The 21,263-nt window shown below is 38.7% G+C and overlaps 1 protein-coding gene across 1 annotated transcript; it reads right to left on the bottom strand.

The window, feature by feature from the left end:
* Window positions 1-8,082: 8,082 nt before the first annotated feature.
* On the bottom strand, window positions 8,083-20,546 carry LOC104545010 (SLAIN motif-containing protein 2-like; the record flags this gene model as incomplete). The annotated part of the gene is made up of 3 exons (XM_010190031.1): window positions 8,083-8,741; window positions 10,275-10,593; window positions 20,409-20,546. Coding segments are annotated over 3 exons (524 nt in total), but the record flags the coding sequence as incomplete, so codon positions are not given.
* Window positions 20,547-21,263: the final 717 nt, after the last annotated feature.

Here is a 21,263-nt window from a genome sequence, read left to right as displayed (position 1 = left end):
TAGGTGCTAAGCAAAGCCAACTAGGGAGGGGTTTCTGTCCTTCCGCATTCCCTAGAGAGTTTGTTATCAGGTGCACAGATACAGGATCATCACTTCATCATGGGCAGCTGGAGAAGTCATACAGTGAGATTAATTCATTTGCTTGAGATCACACTGGAAATAGTGATCAACCTGCACACCGGAGACAAGTGAACTGAGCTGCAGCAGGTACCTTACTCCGGAGGAGTAAGCATGCACAGTGTGGTACCTTCATCACAAATAAAAATAAATCTCTGTCTCTACAACTGCTAAACATCCGCAGAATCAATTTTCACTTGTAGTTTCTTGAAGTATTTGAGCGGAATTGCTGAAACCCAGGACATGCCGTAAGCCATGAGCCCTTAAGTGTCTGCAGACATGTATGGATCCTGCTCCCAGAGAGTCTCCACAGTGAGGACGATTTGCTGCTCCAGCAAGTGGCAATAACCAAGCGTGGGGATTTCATTGCAAGGACTTCTTTAAACCCCAGTGGCATAGCAAAGATGTCCAAGCTCTTTTGTCCTTCCAGGTGAAGAGGCTGCCTCGCAGCTCATGGCTCCCTGTCTCCGCAGCATGTTGGCATTCACCATTAGCAGCCTGGTCTTTTTTTTTTTTAAATTCTAGAGGTTTTTGGCAGTGATTTCAACCTTTGCTAGATAATGAAAGGCATTTTCTGAGAACTAAAGGGCGGATTTTAGAAAGCCCTTAATTAACTAAAAATTCATTTTTAAGGCCATAACAAACAGTAAGAGCAGTTGGGCAACCAGCGCACTGAACACTAATGTGCCAAATGTGAATTCCACTGTCACGTGTGTGAAAATGCGAGTCGCAGCTGGACTCTTCCCAGTGGATTTCTTGGATCAGCTGCCCAAATCTGGAAGCTCAGAGAAGCCAGGCTTTGCAGAAAAGGAGACCGATCTGTCCTCACCATTGCAGATCAGCAACGACAACAGTTTGAAGTCACTGCTGTTGCCCCAGAGCTGAGTCAGTCTCTGTGTGACACAGGCTCCTACCCCTGTCATTTATTTCACAGCTGTGCTTGTGGTGGTGGGAGTTGGTGGTTCATTGCTACACATGGGTTGCTCAGAGGAGTTGCTTTGGAGGAAGGCTTTACTTTAGTGCGATGTTAACCACAGGTGGACCAGGTGTGGAGAGGAGAGGAGAGGAGAGGAGAGGAGAGGAGAGGAGAGGAGAGGAGAGGAGAGGAGAGGAGAGGAGAGGAGAGGGGGGAATGTATGTCTCCTGCGATCCATGCCAGCTGTGAGAAGCTCAGGACAAGCCTTTTTACATCCTGGAGCACTGAGATGATACTGCTTGTTGCCACACATTTAGTTGGAAAAACCTAGCCAGTGGGAAAATATTTATCAAATCGTAAATCTTTTTAGGATGTTTAAATCCACCTGACACTGAGTAAAAAGTTCAACAGGGATATTTCAGACTCTGTGATAAGTATGATAAATTCTAAAATCATAAAATCTAGACAACAAGATTAAAATTTCAAAACTGGCACTGGAGCAGTAATTTATAACCTGGAGAGTAGCCTGGCATCTCTAAGAATGGAAGGTGACATGCAGGAAAGATACACTGAGTTTTCTCTCTTATTTTTGAGCTTAAGTCACATACCTGTATGAGAGGTGGTTTTTATGGGCAGCTGTGCATGGCTCTGTTTTCCCTCAGCCTGGGGCTTTCCTGGTGTAAATGTAGCTGTTAAGTTCACTCAGGACCTTATGGAAAATGTAGAGTTTGTTCAGGACAGTGTGGTTAACTGAAGCTGAACGAGACCCAAATTTGGACTGAAAGGCAGGGAGAAAGCAAGACCTCCCTCTAGTGTCTGGAAAGTCCTGGGAAGGGTACAGAGAGCAAACTAAGAGAACTCAACAGTATTTATAAGAATAAAAAAGGCAAAAAAAGACAATAAAATGGAAGAGCTAAAGAGAATGTGTGAATGGCCTATAAATGTAACCTACCCGTTTTTAATTCCGAAATGAGCTTCCTGGTAGGCAGATTTCAGTGATTTGCTTTGGTAATGAATGTTATTTAATTATCTTTGTAATAAGGAGGATGCAGAAAGTGGGAACATGCTGATAGAAAGAAGCTGCTAATGAAAAAAAAAATCATGAGAGATTTTTGGGGAGAGAGTGCAGCAGAGAAAAATGGCCTGGACAAGGAGGGGGAGGAATGCACTGAGCCAAGGCCCTGCAGAGGGGGTGTGATTTGGGGCCCATGACAAGAACCACTTTGCTTTCATGCCTCAGTTGTACCGTTGAGACATGGGCCTCTGTCAAGGTGAGGAAATACAGGTTAGAAATGAGTAGAGCCTACTACACAGTAGCAAGCTTTGAGCAACAGGCTGCAAGGTGTTTTCTTTTGGTTGCTGTTTGTTTGCTTGTGAGGGCTTTTTTTGGAGAAGGAGTTTATATTTCTTTTACTGACAGTGGCCATTTGTCAGGGCAGGGTGCAAGTGCCTGCAGAGGGCTGTGTTTCACTGCCTGGGGCAAATTTTCATGTATAGATAAACTGTAAAGGTGAGAAGCCCACCAGATGGTGATTGTATCCCTGTAGTCTGCTCAGGAGAAAGTACCCTGCATTTGCCAGCCCTTGCCAGAGCCTTGTGTTGCTGACAGCTGCTTTGCTGCTGGAGGAAAGGGATGAGGTGGGCTTGGGTTCCTTACCAGCCCCAGTCCTGCTCAGTGGAGCCTGTGCGAATGGCAGCAGAAATACAATAACTAAATCTTTGCTGATTTTTTTTTTGTTAAGGGAAAAAGAAAAAAAAAATCCCTCGACTCTGACATTTACAATAGACACTATCTGCTCTCTGACATTTGGGCTCATAAACTGAAGTCGACCAAATTTCCATTCTTAACTTAGCCTGCTGTCATAGACAAGATATGAACTGACTGCCTGACCCTTTTGCTGAATAGCAGCGCACCTGCCCCTTGCTCCCAGCTCCCAGGTTATGAAGACTGGTGCTTGTTTCAGTGATGGCGAACTGAGCCGCAAGAAAATAAATGAGTTGTAATGGAAAGTATGTGGCTCATGAGCTGCTGGTTCCTGCCAGCAAGGCTGGACATGGGCGGAGGAGGCTGCTCTGAGCTGCTGTCCTGAGGCTGAGTGACCGGGGTGACACCACGTTGCTGTCACCAACAGCCAGGCCCAGCTTCGACAGGACAAGAATTGGGACAAAGTTTATCCAGTGGGGCATGGATGAGTAGAAATGGTATAACCTTGCTCTGGGCTCAGTGGTTGGGTGAGTGAATGCAGGAATAAATGGACAACCTCAGAGCTGAGAAATTCAAGATTAATAGAGGAGCTGAGGAAGAGCTCAGGGTTTTCCTGCTCTGTGCCTACACTCCTTTTCTTTGAGAGGGGGACTCAAAATGGCAGCACGTGCTTCAATAAAATTTCATTTTCAAAGGAGGAGAGTGGTGAAGATATATTTAAGATTGCACAAGATACTCCTGTCCTGCTGAGCTTTGCTAAGACAAACAGCTCTGCTTGAAGAAGAAGGGTTGTGTCGTGCTCCTTTAACTCGGCAGGTACCAGGTTGGGTCAGCCAGGTGTGCAGCTGGCCTTGCCCTCAGCCTCAAACTCGATCTTAACGGTCTCTTCCAACCTAAACAAGTCTATAATGCTACGTAGAAATGAACACAAAAGTGTACTGCTTGACTAATTTCACCAAATACCTTTAGCAAGAAAATAGCTATGTCAGATTGAGAAATGCTGGTGTTTTCAGAAATGAGCTACTGTCCACATGAGAATTAATCCATTAATTTCAGTTTTATCAATAGATGTAGCTGTAAGAAAGCTTGAAAAATATATTGTGTTAAGTATCTCCCAAATTGATTTTCAAGTCAGCTGGCGAGGATGGTAGGTATTCACCTGGGTCTTCTCACAGCCCTGTTGCTGGGTGAATGTGGATATAGCTGGTGTCAGGCTTTTTGAACCCACACAGTGGGTTGGGGGAGTTGCTTTGCCTGACATGGGACCAAGTTGCTTGTGCTGGCAAAGTTTCTAAACAGCTTCTCATAGCAGGACTGTGAAAAGTTATGATTTTGGCTATAGTCTCAAGAAAACTGGGGCAAAGAGAGTGGAAAAGAACAGAAGAACTCATAGTTTGCATTTTGTGTGTTGTGCATGAGAACCAAAAGTAGAGTAATGCTGGGGAGGGACCATGCAGTCACTTCTCAGTACAGCATGGACACCTCATCTCCAGTATGCTGAGTGTTTAAATCTCACTTGCTGTAGCTGCCAACAGAAGTAGGTTTTCAGGGATCATTTAACAGAAGCAAGGAGGGCTGAGCACTCTCAGGGAAGAAGCCATCACATGTCATTCTCTTTTAAGCTTTATCTTTGTAAGGTATTAATTTTCCAAAAGAAAATGGAGTTACATGATTACCTATGTTTACACTGATGACAGGAACTCAGCTTACAACAGAAGGCTCTTCTGTTTAGTCTTAGTCTTGTGAAAGATCTCTTCCACTTCTATCTCGTGTGACAGTGCCACCTTGCACAGAGAATCTCAGGCTTTCTAGCTTTCAAAACTAATAATTTCTAATTTCTTTTCAATTCAGTGTTTGTAAGAGGTGTGGATGATACACCAAGGTAAAAAAATCACTTTCCTGTTAGGGAACCATTTTAGCTACCTGTTTCTTGCTGAAGAATTGCAAATTGGTTTGATCACTACAGTTACGTTTTGTGTAAGTGCTTCAGGTAGTCGCAACAGAGTTCATCATTTAGTGTAAAGAGGACAACGATGCACAGTGCAACTGTATGAGGTAACAGGGCTGAAAACCCCATTATAAAACAATCCTGTGGGACGCGAGTCTAGTGGAACCTACTCCTTTCAGTTCAACTCTTCGAGTTGAAAAAAATGTGGATACTGCAGCAAGCCCTGGCCTCATCTCCCTGAAACAAGACCACTACAGCTTCCTGCCCGCAGGCGTCAGCTGTGCACTGCAGCATGGCCAACGCGCAAGTCAGGGGCAGGTGGGTGCTTTGTTTGGGTTTGTTTGTAACTCAGAGCAATGTCACATCACACCTGTTTTACTTAAAAAGTAAAAATTTAAAAAAATCTCAAATTTACTCCTGCTCAAGAGGGAGAACTGAAGACATATCACTGTCATGTTTTCCACATCTATTTTTCTGTCTCAGAAGTATTTGTATTAAGAGATCAAAACTGTGTGCTCTGCAGTGTAAGCAGCTTCAATCTTTCGCCTCCTTACAGGTTCATCACTGAAGGCTGTTCATTGCCTGTGGTGTTGACGCTGCTCCATTTTCCTGAAGGAGTGTGGGGCAAATTATGTTTGCCAATCTAAAAAGCAGTGGAGGGAAGAGCAGTTCCTCACACTGTGGAAGCTGTAGGTGTGAAGCCAGCTCTACATTATTGACTCAGCTAGCAAGTCTCACAGGTTAAATTTTGTTCAGTATGAAGTAGCCATGAAACAGAAATAAACCTAGCTTAACTTTATTAATACCAAGGTAAGAAAAAGATGGCATTCACATTACTATTGGATATGTTGCTTTGCAGCAAAATACAGAAAGTTACCAAGTTCAAAACAAACTTCTTGCTTGTATGTGAGCCAAAATGTAGAGGCATTCATATACAAGTTAGATAAAACATGTGCTTAACAATTCAAAGAAAGCTTACTAGGTACACTTTTACATTGCTCAATTTTCTGCATAAATTCCAGAATTTTCAAAATTAAGTCTGTTTCATGTGGTGAAGTGAGCATGAATCCTGTAGTGGAAGGCAGCTTGTGTGCTTCGAACTGCACAAACATTTGTTTGACTCCAGATGAAAATTCAGAACACAGTTTCTTGCCTAATTCTGAATTCTGCCTTGTCCTTCCAGAGCAGAGGCAGATCACAAGTTACCTCAGTCTGTCAGTGAAATCACAGATTGCACCCAAATCCAGTGTTGTACCTTGGCTCATGAATTACAGGGCCAGAAGCAGACGTTGGTAACTTCTAGAAACGTGAATACGGTTCTTGAACAACAACCCAACCAACCAAAGAAGCATACCCTTTAAATTTCTACAAGATTCTTAAAACAATCCGTTATAAAAATAATGATGCAAGAAGTATTTTGTGGTAAGAATATTTTATATATATTTTTTTTTTTACACTTTTAACACAAAAACATTCAAACAAAAAAAATTAAATAACTTTGGAAGCAGAACAAGTCCTTCTGCCTACACACATACAACAATTCCGAGCTGTTGGCACAAAAAGTAATCCACATTCATAAAACCCTTACTACTATATCAAACATAAGTTAAGTAAATCATAGGCACTAGTTTATTAAATCCATATTTCCACGCTTCTGCAGTAAATTTCTAAACACAGAGCCCAGTGATTTCCTGATATCAATAAACTGGTAATGCACAAAGGCTTTCTAGTAAACAGTCTGTCTTTCAAGAAGTCATTTGCTGTATTTCGGGAGGAGAACAGCAGCGAAAAGAATCCTCATAAAACTTCAGCTGAACTTACCCAAGTGATAAATTACTCAACCTAAGGAAAGGTACACAACAGTTTGATGCTGCCATGGTAAAAGCCCCAATATTGTCATCTAAACTGACTTTGAAAATTTAAAAGTCAATCAAGTGCTTGATATAATCCTATTAAAATTCACCTTCTTCCACTGAAGACTGCAGCATTGCTTTGAAAAAGTGCTGAAATGATAAAATTCAGGCTTTAGTGAGAATATGTGCATTTGATCTAGTCCTCTCTCCTGCTTAAGAGTGACATGAGATAGTAGCTGGCATCTGTTATCTGTGCCAGCAGATGACACAAGGCTAGATTAGTAGTATGCACTGGTCTACTGGTGCAAGGCAATTTCTTTATCCCTGGTGAAATCTTACTGAATTACAGTATATTTGGTACCCTGACTTGAAAGTCTCAGCACAGCTCTTGGTCTGGAGTGTAAAGTCATTTATCAACCCAAAGTTTGCTTCAGTAAGTAGAGCTGCAAATTAGTCTCCACTCACTCCTATTTGGCTTCTTCCAACTCAAGTAGTATTGCATGGCTTTTCATCCAGGAATATGTTAATGCTGGCCTAAAATTCAAGCGCTGGAATTTCAGGGTTAGTTATCCTCTTTGTGGTGTGAGTCGAAATACACCAGCAGTCCCAAATGCAGATGCTAACAGGGTTGAAGGCTACCTACTGTCCACTCCAACTTGTAGTGTTTGTCAGTCATTGCACAAAAGATACACCATTCACATTCTCTTACTTCATCAACTGTATATCCAAAATACTGAAAGAAGCTTCAAACAAAATCCCTTCCATTTAACTAGTCCCACCCAGTACAACTTTAGTTACAAAAGTTTGCATGATGGTTCAAATGCTAAGTATATGAATGAGTTGTTCTAAGCAAATCGGGTTAGAATAAATCAGAGCCACCAGAGGAATTTAATAGCTTGTAAACAGACATAGCAGGTTTCATACTCTGTTACCAGTAATGTAAGATACACATATGTAAGGCAAAGTACATATTTTAACACACTTAAATGGGCAATATCTTCTGTAAAAATATTTACAATTTAAAATAAACCAATTTAAGAAATGGATGAAAGTAAAAAAATAGGATACAGAAAACTCCCTCATACCATGGAACATCACCTAAATGAATAGCATTTGGCATCAAGAGTCAACTCATTACATTAAAATTTGTATGTTACAAGTGCATAGTTGTGTTTCCTTCTCCTTAACTATCAGCATTTACAGTTGCTCCAGGCTGCAAGCATAGTGGTATGGTATTAGAACAAATTAACATTACAACTTGCTCTTTCCTTTGTAAGGAAACCTGCTATAAAAGTTTTTCCCAAATAGCGAGCCATGTGATAAAAATGTGGCTACAATAGCAAAGGCCATCTTTCCTGAGGCAGGAAATTTAAGGTTAGAAAGACTGTGTAACTGATACTAAGCCCTTTTGGCAATCAAACATATAAGAGCATGTAAAGCTGATAAATCAACGTAGGAAAGATGCAGTCTATACTATTGCATTTGTTTGTGTCTGCTACATTCAAACTCTTAATGTTAATAAAAGCCATGGCTACCACTTACTGTTCTGCCTAATCCTCCAGAGTCACTTCTGATTTTCTGAAGGATGCACGTACCACTTTCCCCAGTGAGAATCTCACACAATTGATAAAAGCAATGTTTCACTAGCACTGCAGCAGTCTGCAATCAGAACATCAGCTCTCATTAATGTAGTCTTGTTTCAACAGTACATATTCACTGATCTTTTTGCTGAATTAAAACAAGCTTAAAATGAAGTTTTGGACAATGTAAGTTGACTGTTATACTTGCTGTTTTTCAAGATGGGCATTTCTTTGGCATTCGTTAGGTTTTTGCCCAGACATTGGCCACTGTCATAAATGCTCATATTGATACATTTTTAGCAAGCAATAAAACCAACCCAGAACTGATAGCAATCTAATGTGGAAGTGATTGTATGATCAACAAACATCTGATGTTAGATGTCAATAAAGTGCTGCCATATAATCTCTGCCAGTTTGTGCTAATTAGAGACAGAGAGGTCTGGAATTTTTATAAATCCCAAGAGTCACATCTGAACAGTTTGTATAATCAAGCTGGCTTGTAGCCTGGTGAGGAAGCATCCATGAGCACTGGAACTTTGCATTAAACTTTGCAGTTCAGTAGCAGCCATCTTTCCAACTCTCGTCTTTCATGTTGCCATAGTTTTTGGGAGTGGGCAATGATCTAAAATAAAATGAGATACTTTTCAGTTTCATACATTACTGCTGAAATCTCCATTTACAATACCTAAGAATTTAAGCATTTTTATAAATAACTGAAATACACATTTCACTCATTTACTTCTCTGCAATAGAGTCTACCTAACTTAAACCCCAAACTATTTTTAGTTTTAGGTTCTGTGTATTATATCTTGGCAATTACCATGTCAGAAAAACATCTGCATAAACAGAAAACTTTTTGCTATTGTATTCCATCAGAATACAAACTTAATCTGCTGCCATCTAAAAACAGGCCACATTTTTCCAGTGATGGATAAACAGGGAACCCCTTGTTTAGAGTATCACATTTTGCTCACCTCAGAATCTTGATGTTCATAGATACTTGATTTTTGCATTGTGTATAGATACTGCATTATGTATGTAAACTTTCCAAAAAATAGCTGCACAAGTTTAATTAGTGAAATGCTTTTCTATAAGATAAGTTGTGATTTGAACAGCCACACTTGGTTACTACTAAAAACTTCCTGTCAAAACCAGTTGCATTTTATTACACAAAGTTTCATACTACTGACAGACTCAGAATGCAAAACATGCAGTAGTGTGACCGTCACTCGTCATTCCCCCGCCCAGCACTCATAGCAAAACAGAACTCCTCCACTTGGCTATTTATGGCTGTTGCATCTTTTCTATGGTACTGGACACCAACTGTTTATCCTGTTTAAGGAGATTCTCGCTATTCCTCATAGATGGCTGCTTCTTTATGTCAGCTGGCTTCCACTTGACACCTTCAGTGAAAATGCACATTAGCATAGCATTAAAAGCACATATTCTATGTTACACATTGCTTCCTTCTGATTCTTCTTAAGAAAAACTGTCCATGTAGCCTTTCCACTTAATACTTGGTCCTTCTTGCGGTCGTTTTCCAAAGCACTCTGATATTAAGCAACTTCTACAGCAGGGTGCTAGCACAGAGGTCAAGTCTGAGCTGATAATTGTGTTTTGTCCTGTACGTTTACTGCATTGATTTTCACATTAAGTTTAGCAAGTGCTACGGATGTCTCCTCTGTCCTCACTTGTCTTCCTTCCTAAAGCTCCTAGTTGCCCAAGGAGAGAAACTGTTCTCACCATGGTACCACTGCTTGGCGTATGGATTACAACAGGAAAATTGTTCTGACTTCAGAATGTGTCGCTCAGTGGTACAAGTGAGTTTTTACTTGCCAGCTATATTTTGGTAACTTCTTACCACATGCAGATACATTCTTAACTGCCTTCTCAGTCCACACAAAGACTTCAGTTTACTTAGTTCAGTATCTTTCAATATTCATTTCATTCCTTCACTCTCTAATTGAACCTTTTTCTCTCTGTTTTGCTTCAAAACTATTTTGGAAACATAAGCAAACACTTCACGCGGAAGTCTCCATTTCTGTTCTAAAGACCTTGAGATCAAAACAAGAACTGCAGAAGGTGCAGCACAAATACACAACGTACAAAATTCATTATGAAAACTTCAAACTAAGACTGCCTGTCACATACTCACCTGCGAACAGGCTGTGCAAGTTTGCTACGAGGCACTGGGATGCCCCCCGCAGAAGGGGCACTGGGTCTGGGCAAACCACTCCTCATCCCTGCTGTCCCTGCCGGTCTGGTAAGAGTGGTACTGTTAATGCCGCTGGCAGAACTTGGCAAGCCTGAACTCTGGGCTGCGAGAGGCCCTGGTGAAGAACTACCGTGTGGCAGCTGGGTGGTTTCTGGAGAAGCAACTGAACCAGGTCCATGGTTACTAAATGCTTTCACTGGTTGTCGGAGAGCTAGAGGAGACGGTGCTGCAGGTGAACGGAATTTACTTGAAGAAGGTACTGGAAAATTAAATACAGAAGTTACTTTCAAGTATAAGTTACAATACAACTGAAATTAAAATCAGGAAGTTACTTTATGTGAAAATTCAAACAGTATGGAATGTATAATGAATACAGCCAATCAAGCAGCAATGAGAAACAGGAATTCAGATGTCCTCTTTGTTATGTGTTTTTGATATAATAACTCTAATGCCCCATTTGCTGACTACAAATATTTATCTGGATTTATCAGTCAAGTCAAAAGAAACAAAGAACAAATTTGTTAAGAAAAATGTAGCTGCTTCAGAAATATGTGAACCTAATTCCCATCCCTGAAAGAACACATTGAAGAATACAGGATTCTAGTGTGATACAGTCTTTAAATAGATTCAAAGTGTATAGTAGCTTTGAATGATGAAATACTGAGCAAGAGTATTTTAACGTTTCATTTATGCTCTTCTTTTTAAACAAATCCATTGAATTAGAATTTGCCTAAAGATATAGTTGTGTCTTGTGTTTATTGTCTGATGGGGAAAAAAAAGAGGGTCAGCCAGCCCCCAGCACAAAAGAGATTAAGGTGATGCTATTAAACTTAAACCAAGACAACTGTAACAATTTATAGTGTTCCCCTTTTTACAAACATTATCTAAATTATCAGTGTAGCTAATATCTGAATTCAAATACTTTGCATCTGAGTTAGCATGTAAAATATAGGTCTTTATCAAGTCCTTTCTGGGGAAGGTTAATAAGCTAGTGGAAAATCCATTTAGAGGCTCAGACTTACAATACAGCATCTTGTGCAACAAGGTGCACGTGCAAATGAACTCCACTATTTTTGTACTATACATCTGTTTTACTCAATGCTATTTCTCGCTGTTAAAGCAACAGCAAGAGTTCATATATATTCAGAAATTACTTCTGAGTTTTAGTAGACACCTAGCAGTGAATGACAACTGATTGTCACAGCAAAAATACTCACAAAAAATATTCAACAGTTCTTTGATAATATCAGACCTTAAGCACAATTCTCTATGTGAAGTATTTTCAAAATATGCATAATGTATCACTAAACAGAAGACTTAAAATAATCCATAATCTTAATAAATGGAATTTCGACATGTTTACAAACTGATTAGGGTGGGTCAGTAAGAGCTGACAATCAGGAAAATAAAACAAAATCATATTTATTTAGTGAATTTGCACGAACTATTCTTTCTTCCACTAAATAAACTTTTCTCCATAAAGACCAAAGTTGAGTCCTCTTTCACAGATGTTGTACATAAAGAAGATGGTCCTTCACATATCTTATATTATCATTTTACAAGGTAGATCCACTAAAAGCATGAGGAGTCAGAGTAATGACAGGAACATGACATCCTAAATAGGATACAAAGTGGTAGTTTTCTGGTTGTATTTTGAAGCCATTCTTTATAAGGGATGTCTAGGAAGTGCCTCATTGCAGATGCGAGTGCATTTGATTCCTTTCTGCATTTTCCAAGAGGGTCTTTCCACTGACAACGGTATGAAACACAGCACGAAGCCACTCATGGGAAAAGCTGACAAGAAAGGTGGCAGAGCTGTCAACAATACATGACAGCTGGTAAGTAGTGAGGAGAATAAATAATAACCCTTAAAATAAAAACCTTGGCACCAAGCCAGAGGATGGATTAAGGAAAGCATTAACAGCAGAATGACTGGACAAGAACAGCAGGGAAGTGCTCCTAGGACTAAGATAGATTACGTATTAGAAGTTTTTAAAATGTGACATTGCCTGTAACATTGGTGCAATCAAATCTGCAGAATTTCCAAGTGATTCTACAGTGTAAACACAGGGAGTTTCTATCACTAAACTTCTCATCACGCCACTTGCTTGGAACACAAATACAGCATTATGTTTGTAACTGACCAACAGAGCAACACCAGTGTATAAAACTGAATATAGCTTTGAGTGTCTTACAGGCACAACAGGGAAAAGTTTTTTAGGTACAGAATATAAGCAATGTCACATTCCCAGTGAGAGTAAGCACCCAGTACATCAGTACTCTCCATTCTCTCCAGTTTTCTGTTGACCATATTTTACCATGCTGCCAACTTGAGCTGTCAATTCATAAAACGTTTCCTGCCAGCGCAGCACTGCAGACACTGCCAAGAGCTGTATTCATTCGTGTACATAAAGGAATGAATTGTCTTCCAGCCTGCTGTGATCTCCAAAGCTGTCCACATGATGCAAGCTCTGGCAAACTGCCTAATAATTCTGCTCTACATATAAAGAATTTTGTCTTAGAGCAGTTTTAGATATTCCATAAAACTCAGTTTGGCCTATTTGTAAGACAGGATCACAAAGAGTGAGGTACTGCCTTAGTCAAAGGCTATTTAATAATCGTATACTCTGATCCACATTTAATAAAAAACACATAAATGTGTAAGGCTAGTACTTAATGACTTCACAAAATTACATCTCCTTAGAAACTAAACTAGAACCAACTACAATTAAAACATTTGGCAACAATAAAAATAAATAGCACTATGCAGTTACTATTTCCCACCCCCTCTGGATTCTGTTCTGGACTGTGGGACAGTGAGCAAGAGATCCCCACCTGGCAAAGTAGGATGCTGTGAAGCTACAACTTTCTCTTGCCTGCACCCAAGGCCAGCTGCTGCCCACCAACTTGAAACCAGAATGAGCTCTTATGCAGTAGTTAAATCATAAACATCATGAGGATTCAGACCAATATGAAAGAGCAGATGAGCTAAATTATGGCAATCAATAAAATGTTCTGTCATCTCAATACCAAACAGACATGGACCTGTTGGAACAGATCCAGAGGAATGCTACAGAAATGATCAGAGGGCTAGAGCACCCCCCTGTGAGGCCAGGCTGAGAGAGTTAGGGTTGCTCAGCCTGGAGAAGAGAAAGCTGTGGGAAGACCTTATAGCAGCGTCACAGCTCCTGAAAGAAGCCTACAGGAAAGCTGGGGAAGGACTTTTTACAAGTGACAGAAGAAGGAGAAATGGCTTTAAACTGGAAGAGGGTAGATTCAGATGAGATACGAAGAAGAATTTTTTTGTGATGAGGGTGGTAAACAGATTGCCCAGAGGTTATGGATGCCCCATCCCTGGAAACATTCAAGGTGAGGTTGGCAGGGGCATTGGACTAGATGACCTTTCAAGTTCCCTTCCAACCCAAACTATGATCTGACTGATACTGGATTGATGTATAAGCCTTAACAGATCTGTTACCATTAGGTAAAGAGTTGTTTGAATGTATTTTACATGTCCAGATATGTAATGAACAATATTTTAAGAAACTAAATCCAATTGTTGCTCATAGTTGTTTATTCTTTTGAAAGAAAAGTCGTTTTATTACTGCATAATGCTTCTCTACTCGTGGGAATCTCAGATCAGAAGAAAGAAAATCAACACATCAAGGACTAGAAAATAGCTAATAACTGAAAAGGACATGTTGGGTCCTCATCAGTGAGGAATGACAGCAACCAAAAACTGGAATACATAACTGGCAGTGCAATGTGCTTGGTTCTTCATTTTCTAAGGTTTAATAAAATTTTACAAATAATAAAAACTCAAACGGAAGTTGGTGGGTTGTTGTTTTTTTTTTTTTTTTGTACATTTCCACAGCTCCAGACTAGGCCATTGACCTGAGTAAGTGTTCCAGACACCCAGATGAAGGTGAAGGCATGGCCAGCTGGAAAGACAGCATGGAAAGCTTTGCAAAGGTCTTATGCCAGAGCAGAGCATTGCGAGAACTTTTCCTCATTTGGTATGAAGCACTATAAAGACTGTTGGAGACCTCCTATTAAACCATGTGAATCTGTTTCAAAGTCATCATACTTAGCTAAAACTTTCTGCATGAAATGAAATCGACTACAAGAAGTTGGTGTTAGACGCCTGCAACACATGCATTTTGTCAGTCACCCTCAGTATCTGCACAAGGCACTCTTACAGTCCTGAAAGGATTCTAGCACACATAGAGCTTATGAACTGGTCTCAAGTGAAATACAATCTTTAAAATGACATCTCGATTGTAACAGGACCAACTATGCTTAAAACCAAAATCATGAACTTGTTTTATTTTAGTAGTGAAATTGAGGCAGTGTCAAACACAAGGCTGCCAGAACTAATAAAAAATCAGTTAAGACTCATCTAATCGGATTAGAGACTCAATATATTTTATTTTCTTTTCAAAAAGAAGCCAACTTCAGCCATTAGTGAACTGAAATACTGTATCTAATTCCTTGAGAAAAATACACAAATCTAAATTGTTTGGGGATAATAGTCTATTTTTGAGAGGAAAAGAGAAAACACAAGCACAACACACGTATGTGCAAAAGAAGTTGACATTCTAAGCTCATCTTTTCAAGGATAAACTCGTAAGTTTTTGTTTCCAGCACAAAGGATGATACTTTCACTTGCCTGCATATTTTTTCACAATTTTTGTTTTAAAAAACCTGTATTTTACAGTTTAAAAGATTCCTATCCAAATGTAGCCCCAATTAATATGGATTCAAGAGTCTACTTTTCTAATCCCAATTTCCTGATTAATGCTAGAAGTCACCAATCCTTGGATTTTATCTCAGATTTAATACATTTTTTCCTACATGATGCAGGGATGTATTTTTAATGTTTAGACCAAAAATTTATAAACTTTGATATAGCAAGGACCACTGGGTTAATCTCAACATGCAACAGCAATTTTATTAATCTAAAATGTGTGAGATTTAATGCAGGTGAACAAATATCTGAAATCTGCTGGAGCTTTGTAAGTGAATTACCTCCTTTTGTAGATGGAGTTTGAAGAAACTGTTTGGTTTTGAAGGCAGCACGAGGCAAATGTTTCTGCCTTTGCAGAGCTGTTGAAAGACAAGAAGTGTTATATTTGTCTAAGAAGATAAGAAAACTAAATTTACTGAGAATTTCAGAATTGTATCCACTTGTGAAGCATCAAGGAACAGAGTGAATAAAACACTCAAAAAGCTGTTATGACTCTAGAAGTGATAGGTTTTTCTAAATGGTGCTTGCTCTTAATGGCAAAGAGTTACAGAGGAGCGTGTCAGATTTTGCAGTGCAAAACGCGCAGCTTCTGTAAAAGTAAAGCTTCTTGCAGGGCAAAAAGCCCAGAAAGGCAAAAAAAAAATAAATTAATACACTAAAGGGAAAACAAGCCACCTAGCAAACATGCTATAGCAATGAGTGCAAGATTAGATACAAAGATGAAAATTAAACTGCCATATTTGACCTAACAAGATTAAACTTTTCATTTTAAAGGAGTTTTCAAAAAATATTCTAACACTATACAAAAGCATAAATCTTTGTCTAAATGTGATGATCATATTAAAAAAGTTAAATTTTCAGTTATCCAAACATAAGCCATTTTGAGAGATGTCTGGCATTTTTAACCCTCAGAAGGTATGCAAGAGGACTCAAACTTGAAGATATAACACTAAGAATTAGCAGCTGTCAGTACGTAGACAGCATGACAAAAATTGCTTTTATTGCTCTTATGTCCTGCCTTTTTATTTAGTTATGTTCAAGGGCTGATACTGCCTTGAAATGTCCTCACTACCCACCAGCTACCAAGAGAGAAGCCGATGTTCCAGGAGCTGAAGGGTCTTGGCAAGGACACAATTTCCTATTGCCAGAAGGAACACAGGCACTCAGTGTATTTTCATCACAGCATATTTAAGGGGTGGAAGGAGGAAAGTAGTCAATGAAATAAAGCTTTGCCTACAAAGGTTTCTTCAAATGATCACGTATGAATAAACATCTCTGCTCGCCTCAGTGGATGGAGTTTTATACCAGCATAAAACCAACTACACCAGCAAGGCTGACTTCCATAGTGAGAAGGAAGAAAGATGAAGGGAACAGCTGTGCATAAAGATCCTGATCCTGAGTAAGGAAGCTCAGTAATCCTATCTCCAACTGGTAAATATTGCTATAAAGAAGGGATAGGAAAAGCAATTACAATCCTAATAATATTAGTTCATCCTTTTCTAAACTTGATAGCATATAATAAATGCCATCACCTTTCCTATCCTTCAGTCAGTGCAAAATTCACAATATTTTCTGAATTGTAAAATAAGTTCATCTTGTGTTTCACCTTCATTCTGAAAATAGGATTAGTTAGTCTATTCATTTTAGTCTGAATAACTAAAGCATGCCTTTTTCAACAAACAGTAAAAAGAATTAAAGTGTTTATAAACATGATAAAATGCTGCTTATGGCTATTAAGAATAATTTAAAAATAATAAATTCCTTCTACCAACTAGAATCTAATGCAAAAAACCCATGTGGCAATATGCAATTCTTATTCAACTTCTGGCACATAGTCTTGCTATAAACTTTTTATAGGCATACCCATAAACAGCCAATAAGTACAGTAAGATGTTAAAAAATGAGCACAATTCCTAGGAATGTAGTGAGGCAAGTCACTGACCAGAGTGCTTCTGTCCACAAATATTCCATTATGCCATTTTTTTACTGAATCAGTATATACCACGTAAAATCAAGAACAGCTTCTTCCTTCATATTATGATCTTGAATTTAGTTTGCCCTAATTAAGTTAGATTTAAATTTGCTACTGCACACGGCACTAAGTTTCTTCCTCCATTGTTATTTACACTGCTTGCAAGTCAGAGATGATATGGAAAGGATTTAAAATATCTATCAAGTTCCTTCCTTCTCAACGGAGACTCCAGGAAACAGAGACTTAGTAGTCAAACAATTCTGTGCACCCAATCACTGAACAGAACTTCAGGCAGTACAATTTGAGCAACGCTGAAGAAACATGCAGTTTGAGATAAGCGTGGAGTGCATGCTTATCCACACGATTTACTGCTCTTGAAGTGCGCCGTATGCTGTTACATTACCTGTCACAAGTGGTGCATGCTGAATACACAGTTATTCTTACTTCTGATCAACCAAATTGGAAAATTCAGTTTCTTCAACACATATACTTCTTTTCCCCTGAAAATGCCAAGCAGCTGGATCTTGGCCAGCAGACCCCGTTACTTTACTGATAGTTTGAACAATCTACAGCTTAGCTCTCAGAATAAGTGTTATATTTAACTCTGCTTAAAGATTTAACACTCCTGTGCTATACTGCCAGATAAGTCTGAAAGTATCACACAGTCCACTAGAAAGCAGGTAGCTCCTATGTGGAAGCCACCCTATAAGTTCCACAGCTCTGCACAAACTACATGGTGTAGGGCGCAAATACAGAGACTTTGTCATTCTAACACTTTAAAGTCTAAAAGATACCAGAGAACACAAGTGTTACTATATCTTTCACGTTTTAAGGTGAAATATTTAACAGCTTTCCTATAGAAAGTACTTTCTGCATAACAGCATGGAGAATCAGATGTAAATGAAGATTATAATAGTTATAACTACAATTGAGTTTACTCAATCTCTTTCCAAAAAATAATTTGGATTTTTCACATTACAGCCAAAACATAAAATGCCAGATGTGCCTGTATTTTACAGTTTTACCTCTAAACATATTACAAGTATCTTCCCTCTACTCTCTAAGCAAGTGTGTAAATTTGCCTATGTTACCATAATAGGAATTGTCTTTTCAGAAACTTACTGGATTCCTAACTCATTTTTTAATGCCAGCAACCATAGCAAGTTCAGTACTGCAGCCACAGCAAATGTGCAAGTAAATTATGAACAGCAGATGTCTGACAAGGAGAAAAGTAAAGTAGTGACCTTGGGTGGCAAGCCAGCATCCTTGCAAAGGTAAGCTCATGCAAAACTAGCAGGGGTATGAGGAAGCTTTACATCTCAAGACCCAGAAGTCATTGCCAAGGGAAAACAAAAATCTGCTGCAATTTAAAATGCTTTGTGCAAGGTGACAAAATATAAAACAAAAAGTATATAATAAAAAAGGACACAATTCTGGAAATTTTTATACAATGTACAGTTTTGCAGAAAATTTTTTAATTCAGACTAAGCAGAGATACTTACTTATTGACTTCATACACAAACCGTTTTACGATTGTCAATATCAAGACTCTGACAAACATCTGTAAGAGCAGGGAAACTGTAAAAGCTAGAAATCTGGGCTTTATTCATAATACATAACTTACATTTACATGTAAGTTGGTCTAGAATGGTTCACATGTGGGAAAAGATTCCCATGAAAGGCAAGCATATTTACCTAATTTCTGTGATTCTCAATCTATCCACAAGTTGAAAAAAATATATACGTATAGACATGTCACGCTACTTTGGCTCCTGCAATGAAGTAACTCACTAAATATTGAATATTGAGACATCTACTGTCTGATCTTGCACTGTGAACATACTTTTAATACTGGAAATAGCCTTTTAGCCCACTAAGCTGCCCTTTGTGTGCTTTCCTTCCCAGTTTGCTCAATTTTAAAACACCAAATAAAATCTGTACATATTTTTACTACAAGTATTTTTTTCTTCATTTTCTTTCAGGTAATTTTTATTATTCTTCCCATCACAAAAGTAACACAATTGGAAAGCTGCTGTCCAACTGCTCCAAGGGCTTTGTAGCTTGATAAGCCTGCCTAACAGGTAACAAGTCCTGCCTTTGAATGACACACATGCTGTAAATCCCACTTCCTGAGCACTTCTGAAGACTGGAAGAACAGGGCAAGGTGAAAGGATGTGAGGGTAACAATAAGAGCAATCACAAGGTCACACTGACTTCTTTGGCTACAGTATCACACACCTGGGAGTGAGCACACAACCCTTACATCTGCTCTGAGTCACTACCAAGACAGAAATCTTGTTGCCATTGGCATGGTCTGTATTTGGTTGCATTAACACACTATTTTGAAAGAACTAGGTAAAAAGGCCAACTTGGTAGCCAGTATGCTTTTACTGTTCAATGGGTAAAAAAAATAAATATAATTCTAGAATTTGTTTCATTCACAAGTACTGTCTTACATTTCTTGTCAAATATTTAGAGTACTGATGACTTTTATCATAGAGCTTTTATAGTTCAAAGCACTACGCAATAATATTCATAATGTGTTCTTCCCTTGGAAATGTCACACAAGGTTAATTAATTCTGAAACTTGTTTTATAATGAAATAGCCATGAGACATTTAAACTACAGGAACTGTCAATATTAACACCTAAGGAAGCAGAGAATATTTAAGTTACATTTGCTTTGGCTTCTTCAAGGTCATAATTTTTAAGGGACTTGTGAGATTAGCAGTGTTCCCACATCAGCAGTTTACTTTTCAACAAATTAGCAGCCACTACCCCAGCAATGGGCTAATTTATTTCATGGGACACAAGTTAATTCAAAACTTTTCTGAGAAATACTGACACTTAAAAAGAGTAAAATCTGCAACAATAATTTCCAGGTTAAAAAAAAATAATGAAGAAAATAAACTGCAAACAAAGGTTAAACTTGCATGAATTATATCAGATTTCACTATTCTAAAAAGCAGTAAACATCATCTAGGTAAGTATTTTTGTAGCCTAATAAGTTTTTGTAGTCTGCAAATAAAATTCAGCAGTACAAGTACTATACCTTCTGTAAATCACCAAAAATAAATGGTTTCTAAAATGTGTAGCACTACTACATTTACACTATAGTACTTCTGTATGTGCTGTTAGGAAACTGCAAATGATACCTTATTAAGAGAACAGGAATTCTTTGAATATACTCAGTACCAGATTTTGTGTACCAAAAAAGCAGATTTTCACCTCGGTGATTAAGGATTAGCATCTCCAGTGTGACATGCAGTGTTACTCTTTGCCATGAAACTGGAGGACAGCTGCGTACCATCACTTGATTCTGAAATACACATTGAAGTGTCACTAAAGGTACTTACTGGCTGAGGCTTGAGGTTGAATGCGAGGTATCCCTCCATTTGGCACTTGGAAGTTTGAGTCACTTCTGCTGTTTTTCACAGACTCAGCTTGGATGTTACATGTCCTGGACAGGTTTGGAAGACTACGCCTTAGTTTTTCTGTATGAAACAATACAAATATCACATGTAGCCTGATGCAGGACAAAGTTCAGTTGAGCCCCAAATCTAAGTGCCAAAATGCTATCCATATAAAACTACACTGCAATGTAAAAGCATATTTTCTTACATTACAGTTCTTCTGTTATCTTGAACTGAAGTTCTACATTATTCTCAGATCTATTATACACAAAATATTTATATGAAAAACTAAGAATGTACATTTTTCACCTGTGGTGAAAAAAAGTCAAGCATGGTGTGTTTTGAAATTGAAACATATCTGGATTATGGTTCTCTGGGTTTTGTTCTAGCGTTATAGAAATTGAATAGACAAACAACTTGCAGCTTTGCACACTTTTTGAAGTCTTTGCCTAGAAAGTTATTTATAATATGGAATGCTTGCCTGAAGATTGAAACACACACAGTATTTTTTAGTAAATTTTTGGGACTACCCAGTCCCATATCAGCACATTATACAACAAATAACAGCCACCCACTTGGAAAGAAACTCTTCATACACAGCATTGAAAATTATTGAAGTGTCCAGTTATGCTTCATCTTTCACATATAACTTGACTATCTATTCAGCTAATACTGGTTCTTCAAGGGTTTTCTAAAATTTGTACTGTTGCTCACAGAATACAAAAAGATGCCATTAAACATCTCTCAAGCCTAATGACATTCTGTGTATGGGCCAGTCGGAAAGGCTCCAGGGGGATA

The sequence above is a fragment of the Mesitornis unicolor genome, unplaced genomic scaffold (assembly GCF_000695765.1).
Source record: "Mesitornis unicolor isolate BGI_N332 unplaced genomic scaffold, ASM69576v1 scaffold17758, whole genome shotgun sequence".
Classification (NCBI taxonomy): domain Eukaryota; kingdom Metazoa; phylum Chordata; class Aves; order Mesitornithiformes; family Mesitornithidae; genus Mesitornis; species Mesitornis unicolor.
Note: the sequence above shows the minus strand (reverse complement) of the source record. Positions and strands in the feature narration are given on the sequence as shown.